The sequence below is a fragment of the Callithrix jacchus genome, chromosome 3, assembly GCF_049354715.1.
Source record: "Callithrix jacchus isolate 240 chromosome 3, calJac240_pri, whole genome shotgun sequence".
Taxonomy (NCBI): Eukaryota; Metazoa; Chordata; class Mammalia; order Primates; family Cebidae; genus Callithrix; species Callithrix jacchus.
Genome location: NC_133504.1, coordinates 34613607 through 34636150, shown reverse-complemented (window position 1 = coordinate 34636150; position 22544 = coordinate 34613607). Strand labels below are relative to the sequence as shown.

General features: G+C 34.7%; 1 protein-coding gene across 8 annotated transcripts in view; it reads right to left on the bottom strand.

Moving 5' to 3' along the window:
- The window catches only part of FSTL5 (follistatin like 5), an 848028-nt gene that overhangs the window by 131670 nt on the left and 693814 nt on the right, over positions 1-22544 (bottom strand). For 4 of the 8 annotated variants that reach the window (XM_002745278.7, XM_008992523.5, XM_035292760.3 and 1 more), the window contains exons 11-12: positions 11834-11860; positions 1390-1508 (exon numbers count right to left, since the gene is read on the bottom strand). In XM_002745278.7, coding sequence (XP_002745324.3) covers positions 1390-1508; positions 11834-11860 — 146 coding nt within the window. The remainder of the gene's footprint in view (positions 1-1389; positions 1509-11833; positions 11861-22544) is intronic. The other 4 variants (XM_008992524.5, XM_002745277.6, XM_078366328.1 and 1 more) reach the window with 1 other exon arrangement.

The following is a 22544-nucleotide window of genomic DNA, read 5'->3' as shown; positions in this document are numbered from 1 at the left end:
ATTTCACAGCCTATCTTATTAGTATTAGTAATTGAAGTTTCGAATTCTGTGCTATAACCAAGACGTGTGTCATTAGCTGCAAAACTGCTAGTCCTGTAGAAATCAGAGAGATACAATCTCCTATAAAATTATTTTGCTCTGATCTGAATAACAATATTTATATTTGACACCACACTACCTATATCTGCATATTAGTCTACGTTTCTCATTCAGAATATTTTTGTAAAAATAAGGGTGTGGCTTACCTTATTTGTTTTATCAGCAGTAATTTGTTTTTATTCATGTACTTATGTATTATACACATACATGCAGACAAACACAACTTATTCAAAGACTGACAATATTAATAATGTAAGATCATAAAAGAAAATAGATTCAGGCATAGTGTAATCCTAGCACTTTGGGAGTCCAAGGAGGGTGGATCATGAGGTCAGGAGTTTGAAATCAGCCTGGCCGATATGGTGAAACCCCATCTCTATTAAAAAGACAAAATTGGCCAGAGGTGGTGGCACGTGCCCATAATCCCAGCTATGAGAAAGGCTAAGGCAGGAGAATTGCTTAAACCCAGGAGGTGAAGGTTGCAGTGAGCCGAGATCGTGTTATTGCACTCCAGCCTGGGTGACAGAGCAAGACACCACTTGAAAAAATAAAATAAATTTGCATGTGCAATTCAAGACTTTTTGTACATATAATTAAGTTATAACCTAACCAAAATGGTAAGAATATTACTTAATCATTTAGCCTATGGCTGAAATAGTTTTAAATAAAAGGACATTATATGTCTTTGTCCTACAGAAAATCTAGAAGGAAACTGACCTATCTTATCTTCTCCGATAATTTTTTTTCTTCTTTGCATTCCAAGGCATAGATTTAAGGTATAAATTATTATATCCATATATTAGTATATAACAGCAACACCACCTATGGATAGGCTGAAATGAGTAGTTGAAAAAAATTGATATTTTCCCTTATTTATCTGAATTGTTCATTCAATTAAAACCATATGAAGAATGAGATAAAGAATAAAAGTGGTTTTACATTTATTTATAATGTATATAATATACACCAACTTCCCACCAGATTATTTACAGGATTTTTTTTTCTTTAAGTATTACATTACCTACAAATACAGGAGGTAATCTAAATTGCAGAGTGGGCAAAGATATTGCAGGTTGCACATCCCTAGCATTTCACTTTTCTTACCTTCATTTAAATTACAAACAAATACTTAGGATACATAGTCTATTATTTTCCTCCTCAGATACAAAACCTGCAAAGAATAATACTGAATATCATGGGTTTCATAATTTTCTTCCAACGCAAGTCTCATATGTGTGTAGGTTTTGTTATACTTCCACGAAACTTCAAAGGAAACTTTTAGATACTTGCCTGAAATCCAAGGAGCTTTTCACTAGGCTTAATGTGCCTCTGAAATTCACATTCTATGGGTTGTATCACTTTGATTCCATCTTCATAAAAAACATAGAACATGTTCCCAATTCCCAGACCTTAGGAATAAAAACACATTTAAATGTTCAAAATATAATTATTATGAAACTTTACAACAAAAAATCAGTGCCTCTCATAGCTGTAGCAGGAGACCCATTTGTGAAGTTGTGTAATGCTAATAAAGCAAACCATACAGGACCTTTACTGTATACCCACACCACTTTGTTTTACTATGCAGACATTATACTTCATTGTTCCTGAGCAGCAATTCAGTGGTTTCTTTAAATTAATTCCATAAGTGTTTCATGGTTTATAACAATTATAAATAGGGAGATAAACTCTTGACATATAGATTATATTGGATACCTTCCCCACTTAATGTAGGTGTTATTAAGGAATAAAAGCACATTTTGAAGAATCAAATATATTTTACTATTTTTTTTTTGGAGTTCACTAGGAAAAGTTTAATTTTGTTCTTTGCAGGAATTTAGTTTATATGAAGATTTTTAGGAAGAAAAGGATCAAATGTCCTAGATTTTGTAGACATGTATTATATATATTTTCTGAAACTAATTTTTGCTAAAATAATTCTAAGTAGAGATCTTACATATCAGTTTTAATATTGTCAATTTGGGAGGTCTATTTCTATACCTTAAAACAAATTATTTAAAGGTCTTTGAAAAATCTTAATGTTTAAATATTAATCTAATGTTAAAAATCTTAATTTAATGTTTCTTTTTCATACTATAGATCTGAGTGTGTGAAATCTCAGAAATTCAAATTCATCTCCCCAAACTTTTTGTTGTTGTCATTGTTGAGATGAAGTCACGCTGTCGCCAGGCTGGAGTGTAGTGGCACAATCTCAACTCACTGCAACCTCTGCCTTCCAGGTTCAAGCAATTATTCTGTGTCAGCCTTCCAAGTATTTGGGACTACAGGCATGTGCCACTTGGCAAATTTTTTATACTTTTAGTAGAGAAAGAGTTTCACCATGTTAGCCAGGATGGCCTCAATCTCCTGACCTCATGGTCTGCCCACCTTGGCCTCCCAAAGAGCTGGGATTACAGGCTTGAGCCACTACACCCAGCCCATCTTCCACCACTTTCTAAATCCATGGCCAATGGGTGCAGGAGGCTAGTTCAGAACCTGTGTAGCTTAACCAAAGCTTAAGCCTAGGGAACTTCTGCATACTCGTGAACACCTGTTCTCTTTGTTTTCTCAGCTTCTCCCCATTCCAATGTGCCCAGCCCTGAGCTCTTGTAATCCTTCCTTTTCTAATCCTTGCCTATATAGCTCTTTTGTCCTGTTGTATTGGTTTACACAGATTTATTCAATATAATTATGTCTTGCATAATTCAGTGATAGCATGTGCTCTTTAAAAGATAGCAATAATATTAAAATCTTGATAGTTTGGAAAGTCAAACTATTGTGGCTCACAGTGTTTACATTCTAAAAACATTTGTAAAGAGAAAGATAATTTCTTTAAATACAAAAATAATTTTCTAAGCATAATTAATTTTTTCAATTGTGAACTCCTGCAAGATCCAGCCTGGGTCTTACATCCATTGAGAATCACAAAAAAAAAATGTTTATTGATTTGTAAAAAAATATGTTTATTGAGCTTAAGTCATATTTTATCGCAGAATATATATGTTCCTAGGGAATAAAAAGTTATCAGTTTTTCCCATACAACTATGTATCCATATATTCTTACGATTCAGAGAAAAATGTATACACACTAAACTATTATTTTATTAGTGTTTATACACAGTGTGCATACAATTTTTCTTTTAACACATGAAATTATTTATAATAATATATATATACTTTACTCCAGGTTGTTTGATGCAGCTTATTATTTTATAAATTATTCTCAGTACTTCTATTTTAATAATGCAATCTTTGTAATTATCCATTATCATTCCAGAGAGCAATACATAATGATGGAATATTCCTGAACAGTAGGAGAAGTGGCAAGAACTAAACTCAAGGCATGTTTTTTAATAAAAAAATTTAGCAGTTGTCAGCTATTGTTTATAATCATAGTTGTGCTTAAAGAAATATAAATATTACATGCACAAAAGAGAAAGCTGAAGCAAAGCACATAAGTGTTTATGCAAACGTGTTTTGATTTGTATCAGCAAAGCCTCCATGTAAACATTAACATAAGATCAATGTATGCTTTATATCAATAACTATCAATTTAACATTATTGGTTTCTGAATACTGTTGTTGAAACTTATGAACATAACAAAGTCATAATGTGGTGCCTGATTTTCATTTGTGTCTGTTACATACTATGCTTGATTTTTATTACTAAGCTCTTAACATTTTTCAGGGAATATGACTACATTTCTTTAACTTTGCCAAAATACTGTTCTACAATTATGAATTTGAATGTGTTTGGGCCTGACAACTACTTTAAGTCCAGACTGTTTGTCATGTTTCTTGAAATATTTCCTTCCCTTACTGCTATGCATACTTTTATTAGGTTATTTTACCATATTCTACACAGAAAAGAGTCAGCAGAATTCCACTATGGTATGTTGCACTGGTGGAATTTGTGAGCTGTATTTTCCACTAAATATCACTTAATCCATTCAAATCACTCTTTCAAGTTCTAGAGTATATTTTCTTACTTTAAAAATTATGAATTACAGATCAATATTTTTACAAAACATAAACTACTTTTCAGGTTACAAGTTATTTAGGAAATACAGATATTACTCAAGATTTTTTCAATTTTTTATTTGACTCTTTTCTTTCTTTTCTTAGTGTTTATGAAACAGTAATGCCAATAAATTATACAACTAGATTAGTTAAAATAGCAATTATAAAATAAATGCCTATATGTTGATAACTCAGCTTATAAAATAAAACTTCTAATATATTTAATACTGTGAGTCTCCTACATACACAAGACTTGATATTTTGCCATTTACTTGTTTGAAAGGCATATTTTCGTCCTCAAAAGTTTTATTTGGATTTTTGCAGCAAAATTTCTGATCTGAACATATGACCTGATGTGTTTCTCTTTCAATATGCTGCTTTGATATTGTGCACATATAAATTAATTAAGAGTATACTCAGCTATAGGTAATGTAAACTACCTGATGATGGAGATACTGGAAACTGAAGACACATGCACATTTCATTTGAGACATTCATTAGCTTTATCAGTAAAAAAACCTATATGTATATGTTTCCATATATTCTTACTAGCTACTAAGTTTATATATATTATATTTCTTGATAAGTGTAGGGATGAGGAACTATGACAAAGAGAGAGGATGAATTTCATTATCTGCATTCAGACAGATCAGAGGCAAATCATAGCTATAGCACTTACTCTTTTACCATGAGAATGTTAATTAGACTGTGTGACAATTTCCCCATATCGAATTTAAAGATAATAATTATACTATGTCAGGCAGCTGTTGTAAGATTTAAATTAGGTAGAGAATGTAAAATATTTAGCAGTGTAACACACACAGTAAGATTTCAAAGAATTTGTACCTTTATTTTTTTTCGCAGCTATCTATTCATGAAACACTACCGAAAAAGCAAATGATGACATGATATATAACCAGAATTTGATTACGATTCTCATTTTTCCTCAAACCCATGCTGTGGAATATACTGCTAAATTTTAATTTTCTATGCCATAAAATGTTTTCTTTTTTCCCAGAATCCCTAGCCAACTAAAAGATCAACTTTATTTTCTAGTAAAGCATTTATTAAATTTGACCCCTTCAGGGAGTCTACCAAGCCCAAACTGTTTTCCTAATTCACCTAAGATGTCACTCACATTTATTCCTCTATTTTTTTTAACGTAGGATTTAGTTTGCAACAGGCTACATGAAGTTTAATGTTACGTGAGGTATCACAACAATTCAATGCAGAAGCAGATATAAGAATCCAACATCTTCTATTAAGCCAGAAAGTTAAAGGACTTGCAAAACGTAAATGGTGTATTACCTTTTAATTTTTTGAAAGCATAGCTTTCAGAAGATCATATGCTGTTTATGGCTCCATGTAACGGGTTTATTAGGGCTATTTTAACAAGTTAATAAATGTGTATTTTAAAATTTTCTATTTGCATTTCTAATACTAACTATGAGTAGGTAGAAATACTCCTCCCCTCCTGACACACACACACAAACACAAAGGTCAAGTTCTCAATATGTCAGTGTAAAAAGATTGAGTCTCAAAAAGTTTGAGTAGTGGTGATCGTTACTTCTCTCCATGAACACATCGTGGTGAAGGCAGACACAAACACTTTATCTTTTGGGGGGTTGATTGTTAATCTAACAGAATTCAGTGACTCTAGAAGTTATCCATAATTTGTTTGTTCCTTGAGAGCTTTCTTTTTGCTTTTTCTTTCTATACACAGAAAAGACATAAGCAAGAATTACTCCTGCAGTCTCATAAGACAGAAGTATTTCCCAGAGGATTTTCTAATCAATATTGTACCCTTAAATACATGAAATGGAATGAGAAAAAAATAAATGTAATGCACATTCTTATCTTCATCCTTTGGAAATGGGAACCACTCAAGAACAGTAGTGTACTGTGAAACATAGTTATACTACTTATTATATAGAGTGGACATATGATATGTAATGTATATTAGCAATACAATTTGATTAATTTCTGATTATTGGATGCATGTTTATGTGCATGATAAAAAAGATTTTATTGTGATGGTTTTTTTCCTCTGGCTTACTGTCATTACTTTCGTATTCATATTATAGTCAATTAGACGTTAAAACTCTATGACGTTATTTGGTAGCTAATCAAAGGTGCTTCAATAAATTATGGTTTTATACAAAATCCTTCATTTGTTGATATTATCCTTTTCACTTTCAAGTGATCCTAAAGTTATGCATACTTTTGAAATATAGAAGAAATCTCCCCTCTTTAGATAAAGAATAACAAAGGCAAGACTAGATTGTCTGCATTGCATTTCTCACGGAATAGCTCAGCAGGGATAGATTTTTTGTTCATGAATGTTCTCATTTACTATATCCTGACTTTGGAGCTAAAACCGTCTTTGTACATTGAGTAAAATCATACCATTTCACATCAATAAAGTCTTTATATTATGTGCAACTTGAACAAGACTTGCTTATTCTTTCATTCTTGCTAGAAAGTTTTCTGCGAGTGAGTGTGTCAATCTCTTTATTTATGCCCTGTCAATCCAGGAAGTGGGTATCATCTGACCACTATCTATATTGGGCAGAGTGTTATTGTTCTAAAATCAGTCTTTTTAAGCAAGTATACCATCTCCTTAATTTCCACAGATGTACTGGAAAAAACTGAAGGGAAATCTGCTTTATTAACTTCACACAATAATTAGCAGGGCAAATGCCATAATGTAATAGAATACTTGTCTGCATTATAAATGACATTAGTTGAAATCATCTATAATTATGTCTATGTGGCTGGGCATGGTGGCTCATGCCTGTAATCTCAGCACTTTGGGAGGCCGAGGCAGGTGGATCACGAGGTCAAGCGTTCGAGACCATCCTGGTCAATGTGGTGAAACCCCGTCTCTATTAAAAATACAAGAAATTAGCTGGGCATGGTGGTGCATGCCAGTAATCCCAGCTACTCAGGAGACTGAGGCAGGAAAATTGCCTGAACCCAGGAGGCAGAGGTGGTGGTGAGCCGAGATTGTGCCATTGCACTCCAGCCTGGGTAACAAGAGCGAAACTCTCTCTCAAAAACAAATTATGTCTATGCACACATATATGTATCACATAAGCATCTATATTATTTAAGCCAATATCATTATACACCTTATGTACAGGTGCACATATATAAATATTGCTGCAAATAGATATCTCTTACAAGATCACATTTTTTATTTAAAAAATTGTAAAATGATTTAAAGAGCTTAGATTTACATAAGTTTTTAGCAGATGGGTTAGTGAACTAGCCAGTGGAAATAACAACAGATTGATTGTGATTTAATTGGCATCATGTACTAGTCATCAGAGAATATAGTCTTCCACTCTCCCCATACTGTGAGTACATCTCATGTATTCAGAAGACTTATTCTCTGAATGTCTTTTTATTTTATATTAATACTTGTTTAGGCCCTGTTATTTTTGAGCCAGGATATTCCTTTGTTACCCAGTTTGGACAGTGGTGTGGGTGGCATAGAGGGCAGTGGAGTGATCACTGCAGCTTGAGCTTTCGAGTTTAAACGAACCTTCCACCACAGTCTTCTGAGTAGCTGGGACTACAGGCATGAGCCATCACTCTTGGATAATTTTTTGTTTTTTTAATATTTTGTAGAGGCGGATTTTTGCTATGTTGCCTAGGCTGTTCTCAAACTCTGGCCTCGAGCAATCCTCCCTCTTTGGTCTCCCAAATTACCGGGATTATAGGTGTCATCCACCGTACCCTGATCTTTTTCATTTTATTATTATTTCAGTAACATTTTGAGACAGTATTATTTTTAATTTTTTATTGCCATACATCTTTGGGGAACAGGTGGTGTTTGGTTGTATGAGTAAGTTCTTTAGCAGGGATTTGTGAGATTTTGGTGAACCTATCTCCTGAGCAATATACACTGAACCCAGTTTGTAATCTTTTATTCTTTTCTGTAAAAAAAGAGTTATACCAGAGGTTTTTGAACCACACTTAGTAGCTATATGCTCTTCTGTATGTCCCAATCTCCCTAGCAGTGTCCTTTTTTTGTGGCTAATCAAATTTTAAATAATTTTAGTCTGAGGAAGCTAAGCTGGACTGTTTTTCAATCTGTTTTCCCCCAACTAGATGGCATTGGAAACCTCATATTACAGATCATGGAACTATTCATGAAGTGTAATGTAATATATCAATTTTATGACATAATTTCAGTGCATTTCTTTTTTTTTTTTTTTTGGTTTGGTGTTAACCCAACTAAATACGATTTATTTTAAATGTTTCTATAACATATTTTTGTGCGAATAGATACATAAATTTTACAAGGAATAAAAAAGACAATTTTTCTAAATATGAATCTTTTTCTGCTTTTAAATTATTCAAATATTATATGAAACCAGCGTTTTCCAAGGTATGTTATGTTCTATTCAATATTGATTTAAACAATATTTATCAAAATAATTCATGAACTAACAAATTTAAAGAATGCCATGTTATATACTGACTCATCCCACATCTCTCCTTGGAGATTGAAACTAGCATATGTCAAGTTTATATAAATCCTTCAATGAATCGAATGATTTAAATTAGTATAATTGAGTGCCCATATGATCTAAAACATATGTTATAAACTTAGACCTCATAGCATAAACTTATGCCCACAAAATAGACATTAAAAATACTTTATTAAATTATATTTAATTATAAATACCTTAAATATAATAAAAATAAAAACCAACCATAATGACTATTTTAATATATATGTAGACATATATATTAATACATGTATTTTTATGTGTATTATCTAATATATTGTAAAACTACTCGTCAGTAAGAAAGGTTTATGCTTGAACCTTCTAGATTGAACATTTCTTTGGAGCACATACTAGATCTTATTCATCTATGAATTTACAATATTTTCAAAGTGTTTTAATTTAATAGAATCTTTAAAAATTTGTCAACAAATGAGTGAGATATTTCCATTAACACTGTCTTTTTATTCTCCTATAAAATATAAAGATAAGTAGAAAAGAACTAAAAGTGAAACCCAGAGAAGTAGAGGATGTTGTGTTCCAAGTTTATATATTGATGCAATTGGTAAGATAATGCATATTAAATTCAGCTGAATCTATTTGGATTCTAAACTTTTCACTAAACTAGATTCTGATGTTCATGCTTAAAAAAATCATTTTATAATTATTAGCATATATTAAAATAACATAGGTTTAACATCTGGAGATGAGTTAAATGGCATTATGAGAGGAATTATCATTTCAACTCTTGCCATTATTGGCCCTAAATGGCCTACGTTCTAAGGTTCTCTCTGAGATAGATTTTTCTTGGCTATAGTAAAGAGGTAAATATATAAATATAAAACACTGGTAGAATGAAGATAAAAGTGGATCTCAGAAATATGTAGCTCATATTTTTTTATTCTAATTTTAAAAACAGAGAGACAATTTCCTTAGAAAATTAGTTACCTATAATTTTAATTATTTGTGTGCAATACTTATGCTCAATGATGGGGTTCAGTGATTCCTCAAGCCGGTTTTTTATCTCTGGTCACCATTATTACTATTAGTGCATTCAATCATTTTTATTGTATTGCCTTGTCAATAATTTTGGCATTATAAAATAAGTTACAGATGTCTACGAATGAAAGTCAAATATGCTTTCTTCTTTAACCTATTTTTAAAATGTTCTCTATTATAGAAAACAACAAAGTACTCTTATAATAGCTGTATATAGAAAAGAAGGACTTTAATAATTTACCCAAAGACACTTGTTTTATGTGACTTAAGAGTATCTGTAAATTATATTTTTGTCAAGCACATTTTATGTGTCGAATGAAATCATAAAGCATAAGAACATTATTCTTAATGGAGAATGATTACTGAGGTTATAAAGTTCCAAAAACTGACAATACATTTTTAAATAGGAAATAATCTGGTTTTATATAATGAATTTCATCATGATTTTAATTAATCTGAAAGCTTCTATATTTTGAGGGTGGTCTTGAGCATTGTTATTATTATATATTAAAATTACTATAATAATGTCATGGTGGTTATCGAAGTTCATATATAAGAAAGAGTAGTTCCACATGCTTCAAGTTGGTTTACATAGCACAGATTGGTGAGGTGAGTATCATCTCTATTTCAAGTATTGTTTTGGAAGCATCTGGCTCAGCAAGGCAAAATAACTCATCCAAATTTTCCCAGCAATTAACCATCAGAGCTAGATCTGTCCTTTGACTCAATAGGTGTTATTATTCTCATTACAATGATAAAATAAAATCAATTTTTTAAATGCCCAGAGAAATCTTGCCCAGAGAGAAGACAGTATAATGAAATGTTGTTTAACAGATATGTGGGCCTGTTGCAGTGGCTCATGCCTGTAACCCCAGAAATTTGGGTGGCTGAGACAGGAAGATAACCTGAGATCAGGGGTTTGTGTCCAGCCTGGCCCACATGGCGAAACTTGGTCTCTACTAAAAACACAAAAATTAGACAGGCATGGTGGCTCACACCTGTAATCCCAGCTACTGGGAAGGCTGAGGCAGGAAAATCATCTGTACCCGGGAAGCGTAGGTTGCAGTGAGCTGAGATTGTGCCATTGCACTCCAGCCTGGGCAACAAGAGTGAAACTCCCATCTCAAAATAAATAAATAAATACTGATATGTCAAGACTACTTTCAATAACGACAGAATTAGGTACACTTAAAGGTGAAATATTTGAAGTGGAATAAAAATAGAGGGTATAGTTATACCAGAACTTCTTTAATAAGACCAGGTTTTAACGGAGCTCACACAAAAGAGTTAAGGAGCAACAAGTTCTAAGAGAAAAAAATAAGTGAACTGACTCATCCCTGAGCATGAAATTGAGATGGCTAAATTCCAGAACTACTTGTGGTTATGAGACTGGCTGTCACAGGACACAGAGACTTGGGTTCCTACAGGAAGCTATAATCAGGGGAGAGAAATGATGTCTAGGGTGGGTTGTGAAGGCAAGTTTTGGCCATTGCTTACTGGGAACATAATGATGACTTTTAGCTATTTTTCCCCTAGGAATTTTATTTAACCACAACTGATGGACTATTTAAACAGCTGAGCACACATATTCTTCCCAGCCTTTGTGACTAAATGAGGAAAAACAATGACAATTGCAATAATATATAAAAACTGTTACTGTTTATTGAGTGCTGATGATAACTAAAGAACTGATAACAACCCTCCCGAGTATTAACAACTACTATATTCCTTTTCCATATAAGAAGATTATGCAGGGTAACTTACCTTACTGTTTGTAAACTTAAAGACCACATTTGAAGCCAGATCCTTCAAGTTTATAACCCACATTTTAAAATAATTTACTATATCCCTTTGATAAGGCATGTTTTTATAAATATTCTTACTCTGACATAATCAGTTATTATGTAAATTATGTTTAACTGAGATTGCTTTTATTTCTTTGATGTGATTTTATACTCTTAAAACATTTCAATATATTGCAATGAAACTTTCTGGCTATGTATCAATAATTAATCAAGCTGATGAGAAGTGATAAATATGTGTAATGGTAGCGGGCTTACTCAAGAATATTGAAATACAATCAGTTAAAATATTGGATCTGAATGAAAAAGAAGCTAGTTAACATGCAAAAGATAATCAACAAATCTAATAATCAAGCAAAATTGTCACAACAATATAAAAACAATTCAATTTAGTACCTTCTTCTCTCCATAATATGTTAGCTACTGCAGCATGTTGAAAAGAAAGAGCAGAAAAAGAAAATGAGTAAAGAGGGCTTTTGCTATATAGTGTATGAATATCATTAAAGAGGTCAAAAATCTCTGTGATAGAATGTGTATATAAACATAGTGACAGTTAATTCAATGACCTGCTTTAACAGAACCATAGCATGTTGGAATTAGCTAATAATGCTTTGTACATTTTTTGATATAGCCAATTATTATTTGTCATACAGATTTTGTTAACAAACAAGAACATTTTACTCTGCATTGAAAAGAACAGGGGGTTTAAGTTAATTTAATTAAAATATATTTTTAGAGCAAGCATTGGTAGTTAAAACTATTAGGCTGACAGTTTAAGTTAATAATAGCAAAAGTTATATTCTTAAAATTTGCAATAATCACAATATATGATGTTCCTACATAATACGAAATTTCCTGAACAATAAGAGATCTTGAAAATCCAACATCTTAAACACAAAATTGGCCTATTTTTACGTGGTGTATGTTTTTACTGTTTTAAAACATATAGAAAATAGATCTAAGTATACTTTGCTTATTTTAAAACATACCGAATTGTTCTTGAACAATAGATTTAAGAAATACTATATAGAGACTCAAGAGCTAATATATTAAGATAGAAATTAAGAAAAAATATCTAGTCGAAAGTATTTTCAAGGAAATGCCTGCCTCTTTAATAATTCAAAATTACAATAACTCTATATGTTCCTAAAGCAAAATTATAAAAGTGTAACTAATAGAAAATCTCATACACAGCAAATTACTTTCAGTATTTTGACTATATTAAAACTTAATCATTTGTTTTTTCAACTGAACCCACATGTGTATGTTTCAGAGGCAAGAATAGAGTGTAGCACTCCTCACTTCAGTTTATGGCCCAAATCATGAAGTTTTCAGCATCTGCTGTATTTCTTTAAAAAAATAAATTAATAATGCTAAACATTTTCAATTTTTAGTTTTTAATAATATTTATTCAAATGCAAACACATTATATGTGCATTCCTGTAGCACATTTTGTGCTGTTGGTCTTCTGCCTGCAGTGCACTTCAAACAAATATGAACAAAGTTTAACTTTCAATGATGAGTAAGTTCTGGACATGTAATGTACAATGTGGGTGATGATGGATGTGTTAATAGATTGTGATAATTATTACATAATGTATACATCACCCTTTCATCTTAAACATACTCAATCTTTGTCAAGTAAATATGTTATAAAATAGTAAAATGACAAATCTTACTCTCAAGGAGACGATATAGACATAGGAGGAAAGAGAACCATGAAAACAGAGGGGAGGATCCAAGGTGATCAAAGAGTAACAGCTCTGGAGTGCAGATCCCAGCAAGAACAATGCAGAGGGTGAATGCCCACCACATTTACACACAAATTTTCACTGCCCACAGACCAGGAGATTCCCAGGCCAAAAAGTGCCATGAGTTTTCAGCACAGCAATTTCAGCTGGTGCTCGGTTGGCACATAGAAATTCACACAAATCTGGGTGGCCGTTTCAACTGGTTCCTGGAATGCCTGGGATACAGAGCCACTCATTCAACTGAAAGGGAGGGGGCAGAGACAGGGAGCCAGGTAATCTGGCTAAATGGGTACCACGCCCACAAAATAAGCAATCTGCAGGCTCTGGATTGAATGTTTCATGGCAAGCACAACTAGACACAGGATGGTCCAGCTCAGTTGGGGGAAGGGTGACCACCACTACTGGGGCAGTCCACCACTTCCGAGGTAGTTCACACAGCAGCTGGGCAGAGCTGGTGGCAGCTCAGCAACAACACTGCTGGCAGACTGTGACTAGATTGCTTCATGTTGGGTAGAACACCTATGAAAAAAGGCAGCAGCATGACAGGAACTTATAAATAAAGCTGACATTCTTAGGACAGAGCACCTGGGAAAAGAGGCAGTTATGAGTTCTGCTGCAGCAGACTAAAACATACCTGCCCAGAAGCTCTGAAAAGAACAACAGAGCTCACAGCTATGCCCTTGAGCTCCTATGAAGGACAGAGTATCTACTCAAGCAGCTCCCTGATCCCTGTATAACCAAAGAGACCCCTCATAAAGGAGAGCTCAGGCTGACATCTGGCAGGTACCCTTCTGGGACAAAGATAACAGAAGAAGAAACCAGCAGCAACCCTTACTGTTCGGCAGTCCCTGTGGATGATCCCCAGGCAAGCAGGGTCTGGAGTGGACCTCCAGGAGTCCTGCAGCAGAGGGGCCTGACTGTTAGAAGGAAAATTAAGAAACAGAAAGAAATAACTTCATCATCAATAAAAAGGATGTCCACTCAGAGACCCCATGGAAAAGTCACCAACTACAAAGACCACAGGTAGATAAAGCCACTAATACGGGAAGAAAGCAGTGTAAAAAGATGAAAACACCAAAAACAAGAACACCTCTCCTCTTCCAAGGGATCACAACTCCTCATCAGCTAGGGATCAAAGATGGATGGAGATCAAAGATGGATGGAGAGAGAGAGAGATCCAAGATGTCTGATCACGAGCAGCTCAGGATTGTAGCTCCCAGTGAACACACAGAGAATGAGAGGACACCAAACTTTTAGATGAATTTTTGTTGCTCATGGACCAGGAGATTCCCAGCGGAGGAGCCCCATGGGTCGCCAGCATGACTCTTGCAGCCAGCACAGCAGTTCCTGGTGCAGAGTAAATGGGACTCGGTCCCCTTTTGGTTAACGTTTGGAGCTCCAGGAAGGCAGGGCCCCAAATCAGCTGATTGAAGAACGGATTCAAGAAGGAAGCCAGACTGGAGGTTCCCAGGCAGAAAAGCACCATCAATTTTAATGCTGCTGTTTTAGCCAGCACAGTGGGTTGCTCAGATTCCAGCCCTGGGAATCAACAAATTGGATGTCCACTCAGAAACCTAATTAGAAAGTCGGTAATTACAAAGATGACAGATGGATAAATTTATAACGAAGGGAAGAAACCAGCCTAATAATGCTGAGAATATCCAAAATCAGAACACCTCTCCCTCTACAGGGGATCACAGTTCCTCATCAGCAATGGAACAAGTCCTGATAGAAAAGGAGTGTGTTCCATTAACAGAAGTAGGCTTCAGAAGGTGGATGATAAGAAACTTCTGGGAGTTAAAAAAACTTGTTCTAACCCAACGCAAAGAAACTAAGACTTTGAAAAAAGGTTTGACGAAATGCTAACAAGAATAGACAATATAGAGAGGAATATAAATGAATTAATGGAGTTGAAAAACACAACACAAGAACTTTGAGAAGTATGCATAAGTTTTAACAGCCGAATTGATCAAGCAGAGGAAAGGATATCAGAGGTCGAAAATCAACTTCATGAAATAAAATGAGAAGACAAGATTAAGGAAAAAAGGATAAAAAGGAATGAGCAAAGTCTCCAAGAAATATGGGACTATGTGAAAAGACCTAATCTACGTTTGATAGGTGTACCTGAGTGTGACAAAGAGAATGAATCCAAGCTGAAAAATACTCTTCAGGATACTATTCAGGAAAACTTTCCCAATCTAGCAAGTCAGGACAATATTCAACTCCTGGTAATACAGAGAACACCACAAAGATATTCCTCAAGAAGAGCAACCCCAAGGCACATAATTGTTAGATTCACCAGGGTTGAAATGAAGGAGAAAGCACTAATGTCAGCCAGAGAGAAAGGTCTGGTTACCCACAAAGGGAAGCCTATCAGACTCACAGCAGATCTCTCAGCAGAGACCCTACAAACCAGAAGAGAGTGGGGGCCAATGCTTAAATCCTTAAAGAAAAGAACTTTCAGCCTAGAATTTTATATCCAGCCAAACTAAGCTTCACAAGCAAAGGAAAAATAAAATCTTCTGTGAACAAGCAAGTACTCAGAGATTTCATCACCACCAGGTCTGCTTTACAAGAACTTCTGAAAGAAGCATTACACATAGAAAGGAGCAACCAGTATTAGCCTTTCCAAAAATATATCAAAAAGTAAAGAGCATCAACATAACAAAGAATTTACATCAACTAGTGGGCAAAACAGCCAGCTAACATCAAATGGAAGTAATAAACTCACATATATTATTATTAATCCTAAATTTAAATTGACTAAATACCCCAATCAAAAGACACAGCCAAAACTCATTGGTATGCGGCATCTAGACCCAACTCACATGCAAGGATCCATAAAGACTCAAAAGAAAGGGATGGAGAAAGATTTACCAACCACATGGAGGGCAAAAATAAATAAATAAATTTAAAGCAGGAGTTGCAATTCTTGCCTCTAATAAAATAGATTTTAAAAATAAAATATATTTTAAAGCAACAAAGATCAAAAGAGGCAAAAAAGGTCATTACATAAAAATGGTAAAAGAATCAATGCAACAAGAAGAGCTAATGATCCTAAATATATATGCACCCAGTAGAGGAACACCCAGATACATAAGACTTATTAAGAGACTTAGGCTCCCACGCAATAAAAGTGGGGGACTTCAACATCAATATTAGATAGATTAATGAGACAGAAAATTAACAAGGATATTCTGGACTTGAACTCAGATCTGGAACAAGTAAACTTAATAAACATTTATAGAACTCTCCACTTTAAATACTCAAAATATACACTCTTACCAGTACCACATCACACCTACTCACAGGATTAAATGAAATATTGGTTGGCTACTTGTTTGTTATTTTCTTCCCTCATTTTTTTCTGTATCCATTATTAAGCACAATTATTGGCATAAAAGAGGTTTTCAATACCCATTTTTAGACTGCATTCTAACCAGGGAAATAAAGTAACACTCCCTTTCTCTCTCCTTCTTCCTCTTTCTCTTTCTTCCTCTCCTTCATTCTATTTTTTTCTTTCTCTCTCTCTTTCTTTATTTTTTTCTTTAAAATAAAAAGAAATGCTAATTAAAGGACAGACCTCACAATCACACAAAAGAAGCTCTGCACAAAAGTCTTTTTATTTCATTAAAAAAAAGAGAGAGAGCAAAATGGCAAAATGAAATTACATACTCTTCATCCTCTCACTCAACTTTCCAAGGACCAAACACAATTACTTTCTGTTAGGCTTTAGCTTGAGGAAAATGCTTTGTCTCTAGGAGATTCTCTACCCTTTAAGGTATAAGAAAAGGAACACTGGATAACCCAAAGTGTTTCCCTTTTTTCTTTCTCCCAGGAACCTTTCAATCAAATTTAAAAACAAAAAAAAGATGGAGAATGAATTTGATGAATTTACAGAAACAGGCTTCAGAAGGTGGGCAATAACAAACTTCTCAGAGCTAAAAGAACATGTGCTAACCCAATGCGAAGAAATTAAGAACCTAGAAAGAAGGTTAGAGGAGATGCTAACTAGAATAAACAGCTTAGAGAAGAATATAAACAACTTCATGGAGCTGAAAACAAAGCAGGAAAATTTCGCAAAGCATATACAAGTTTCAATAGCCGAATAGACCAGACAGAAGAAAGGATATCAGAAATTGAAGATCAGCTCAAGGAAATAAAACCAGAAGTCAATAATAGAGAAAAAAGAGTGAAAAGAAATGAACAAAGCCTCCAAGAAATACGGTATTATGTGAAAAGACCTAATCTATGTTTGATAGGTGTATCTTAATATGACAGAGAGAATGAATTCAAGCTGGAAAACACACTTCAGGAAATTATCCAGGAGAACTTCCCCAGACTAGCAAGACAGGCCAACATTCAAGTCCCAGAAATACAGAGAACACTACGAAGATATTTCTCAAGAAGAGCAAACCCAAGGCACATAATCATCAGATTCACCAGGGTTGAAATGAAGGAAAATGTGCTAAGGGCAGCCAGAGAGAAAGATCGGGTTACCCACAAAGGGAAGCCCATCAGACTCACAGTGGATCCCTTGGCAGAAACCCTACAAGCCAGAAGAGAGTGGGGGCCAATATTCAACATCCTTAAAGAAGAGAACTTTCAACTAGAATTTTATATCCAGCCAAAGTAAGCTTCATAAGTGAAAGAGAAAGAAAATCCTTTATAGGCAAGCAATTGCTGAGAGATTTTGTCACCACCAGGCCTGCCATACAAGAGCTCCTGAAAGAAGCACTAAGCAAGGAAAGGAACAACCAGTACCAGCCCCTCTAAAAACATACCAAACGGTAAAGACTATAGACATAATTAAGAAAATGTGTCAACTAATGGGCAAAATATCCAGCTAGCATCAAAATGGCAGGATCACATTCACACATAACAATATTAACCTTAAATGTAAATGGGCTAAATGCCCCCAATCAAAAGACACAGACTGGCATATTGGATAAAAAGTCAAGACCCATCAGTGTGCTGTATTCAGGAAACCCATCTTATGTGCAAGGCACACATAGGCTCTAAATAAAGGGTTGGAGGAAGACTTATCAAGCAAATGGAGAGCATGAAAAGCAGGAGATGCAATCCTAGTCTCTGATAAAATGGACTTTAAACCAACAAAGATCAAAAGAGACAAAGAAGGGCATTACGTAATGGTAAAAGGATCAATGCATCAAGGAGTGCTAATGATTCTAAATATACACGCACCCAATACAGGAGCACCCAGATACATAAAGCAGGTTGTTAACAAAGTACGAAGAGACTTAGACTCCCACACAATAATAGTGGAAGACTTTAACACTCCACAAAATTATCAAGGATATCTAGGACTTGAACTCAGAGCTGGACCAAGCAGACCAAATAGACATCTACAGAAATCTTCACCCCAAGACCACAGAATACATGTTGTTCTCAGCACTTCATTACACCTACTCTAAAAATGACCACATAATTGCAAGTAAATCACTCCTCAGCAAATGCAAAAGAATGGTAATCATAAAAGTGTCTCAGACAACAGGGCAATCAAATTCAAACTCGGAGTTAAGAAACTAACTCAGAATCACACAGCTTCATGGAAACTGAACAACTGGCTCCCAAATGTCGACTAGACAAACAATGAAATGAAGGCAGAAATAATGTTGTTCCTTGAAACCAACAAGAATTAAGGCACAACATACCAGAATCTCTGGGACACATTTAAAGCAGTGTCTAGATGAAATTTATAGCAATAAATGCCCACATTAGAAGCCAGGTAAGATCTAATATCATCAAAATTGAAAGAGCTAGAAGAGCAAGATCAAAAAAACTCAAAAGTTAGCAGAAGACAATAAATAACTAAGATCAGAGCAGAACTGAAGGAGATAGAGACACAAAAAACACTTCAAAAAGTCAATACATCCAGGAGGGGTTTTTTTGAAAAGATCAACAGAATAGACCACTTGCAAGATTAATAAAAAAGAAAATGGAGAAGAATCAAATAGATGCAATAAAAAACAATAAAGGAGATATTACCACTGATTACACAGAAATACAAACTACAATCAGAGACTACTACAAACAATTATATGCATATGAACCACTAAACCTGGAAGAAATGGATAAATCCTGGACACTGGCCCACTCCCAAGCCTAAATCAAGAAGAATTTGAAACCTTGAATAGACCAATTACAAGGGCTGAAGTTGAGGCAGCAATTAGTAGCCTACGAACCAAAAAGAGCCCAGGTCCAGACAGGTTCACAGCTGAATTCTACCAGACATACAAAGAAGAGCTGGTACCACTCCTTTCAAAACTATTCCAAACAATACAAAAGGAGTGAATCCATCCCAAATAAGTTATGAGACCAACATTATCCTGGTACCAAAACCCAGAAAAAACTTAACAAAAATAGAAAACTTCAGGCCAATATCCATTATGAACATAGATGCAAATATCTTCAATAAAATACTGGCAAACTGATTGCAACAGCACATCTAAAAGCTTATCCATCATGATCAAGTAGGCTTCATTCTGGGATACAAGCCTGGTTCAACATATGCAAGCCTATAAACATAATTCACCACATAAACAGAACCAAAGACAAAAATGACATGATTATCTCAATAGATGCAGAGAAGGCCTTTGACAAAATTCAACAGCTCTTTATGCTAAAAATTCTGAATAAACTAGGTATCCAAGGATCATATCTCAAAACAATAAAAGCTATGTATGACAAACCTACAGCCAATATCATACTGAATGGGCAAAAACTGGAAGCATTCCCTTTGAAATATGGCACTAGACAAGGATGCCCTCGCTCACCACTCCTATTCAATATAGTATTGAAAGTTTTGCCAGAGCAATTAGGCAAGAAAAAAAAAATAAAGCGTATTCAATTAGGAAAGTAGGAAGTCAGATTATCTCTATTTGCAGAAGACATGATTGCATATTTAGAAGACCCTATCATCTCACCCCAAAATCTCCTTAAACTGATAAGCAACTTCAGCAAATTCTCAGGATACAAAATCAATATGCAAAAATCACACGCATTTCTATACACCAATAATAGACTAACAGAGAGCTAAGTCATGAGCAAATTCCCATTCACAATTGCTACAAAGAGAATAAAATACCTAGGAATACAACTAACAAAGGATGTAAAAACCTCTTCAAGGAGAACTACAAACCACTACTCAACAAAATAAGAAAGGACAGAAACAGATGGAGAAACATTCCATTCTCATGGTTAGGAAGAATCAATATCAGGAAAATGGTCATTCTGCCCAAAGTAATTTATAGATTCAACGCTATCCCCATCAAGCTACCAATGACCTTCTCCACAGAACTGGAAAAAACCACCTTAAACTTCTTATGGAAGCAAAAGAGAGCCCGCATACCCAAGACAATCCTAAGCAAAAAGAACAAAGCTGAGGCATCACGCTATCTGATTTCAAACTATACTATAAGTCTACAGTAATCAAAACAACATGGTACTGGTACCAAAACAGAGATATAGACGAATGGAACAGAACAGAGGCCCTGGAGGCAACACTACACATCCACCACCATCTGATCTTTGACAAACCTGAGAAAAACAAGCAATGGGGAAAGGATTCCATGTTTAATAAATGATGTTGGGAAAACTGGCTACCAGTGGGCAGAAAGAAGAAACCGGACCCCTTCCTGATGCCTTACACTAAAATTATCTTCAGATGGATTAAAGACTTTAAAATAAGACCTAACATTATAAAAACCCTAGATGAAAACCAAGGCAAAACCATTCAGAACATAGGCATAGGCAAGGACTTCATGACTAAACCACCAAAAGCATTGGCAACAAAACCCAAAGTAGACAAATGGGACCTAATTAAACTCCAGAGATTCTGTACAGCAAAAGAAAGAGTCATTAGAGTGAACTGGCAACCAAGAGAATGGGAAAAAATTTTTGCAATCCACCCATCTGACAAAGGGCTAATATACAGTATCTACAAAGAACTAAAACAGATTTAAAAGAAAAAAAAAACCCATCCGAAACTGGGGAAGGATATGAACAGACACTTTTCAAAAGAAGACATATATAAGGCCAACAAACCTATAAAGAAATGCTCATCATCACTAGTCATTAGAGAAATTCAAAACAAAACCACATTGAGACACCATCTTACGCCAGTTAGAATGGCAATCATTAAAAAATCTGGAGACAACAGATGCTGGAGAGGATGTGGAGAAATAAGAACACTTTTACACTGTTGGTGGGAGGGTAAACTAGTTTAACCATTGTGGAAGACAGTGTGGGACTTCCTCAAGGACATAGAAATAGAAATTCCATTTGACCCAACAACCCCAAAGGATTATAAATCATTCTATTATAAAGACACATGCACAGGTATGTTCAAAGTAAAATTGTTTACAATAGTAAAGACCAGGAATCAACCCAAATGCCCACTGACAATAGACTGGACAAGGAAAATGTGGCACATATACACCATGAAATACTATGCAGCCATAAAAAATGATGAGTTTGTGTCCTTTGTAGGGACATGGATAAATCTGGAAACCCTCATTCTCAGCAAACTGACACAGGAACAGAAAAGCAGACACCACATGTTCTCACTCATAGGCGGGTGATGAACAATAAGAATAGAGGGACGCAGGGAGAACCACACACTGGGGTCTGTTGTGAGGAGCCAAGGGAGGGACAGTGGATGGGTGGGAAGGTTGAGGATTAAATGTGTAGAAATGCCAGATGTAGGTGAAAGGGGGATGGAAGCAGAAAGCCACATTGCCATGTGTGTACCTATGCAACAATCCTACATGATCTGCACATGTATCCCAGAACCTAAAGTACAATTAAAAAAAAAGAATTTGTTAAAAATAAAAAAAGAAAACAGATAATAGCAAACATGATAAATGAAATAGAAGAAGCAAATTTCAAAATCAGCAAATGTGGACAAGATAGAATGATCATCTCTGAGAAGAGATTGGGAACTAGAAGGACAGCTTCATTAAGATGGTGCTCCACAAGAAATGTAGCATTACTAAAGCTTACAATTGTGCTATGTAGGGTAGGGGGCTAGAGAAGTTATTCCATACATTAGAAAAAAAAAGAAAATATATTCAAGGTGTATCAACCAGAAGCATCAGAACATATTGAGAGAACGTGTCAAGTAATTTGGTATATTTGGAGGGTAAGACTGGTTTAAAAAGATAAAGCTGGAGAATTTATTCATGATTAAATCAAGTCAGTCTGCATACACAAGAAAAAAGAAATGGACTTTTTTGGTAGTTTTAGGAACGGTTGAAATATGATTAGTCTTATAATTCTTTCCTTGGCCTGTAAAAAATAACTAAGCATGTTATTTCCTTATATCTCCATCCACT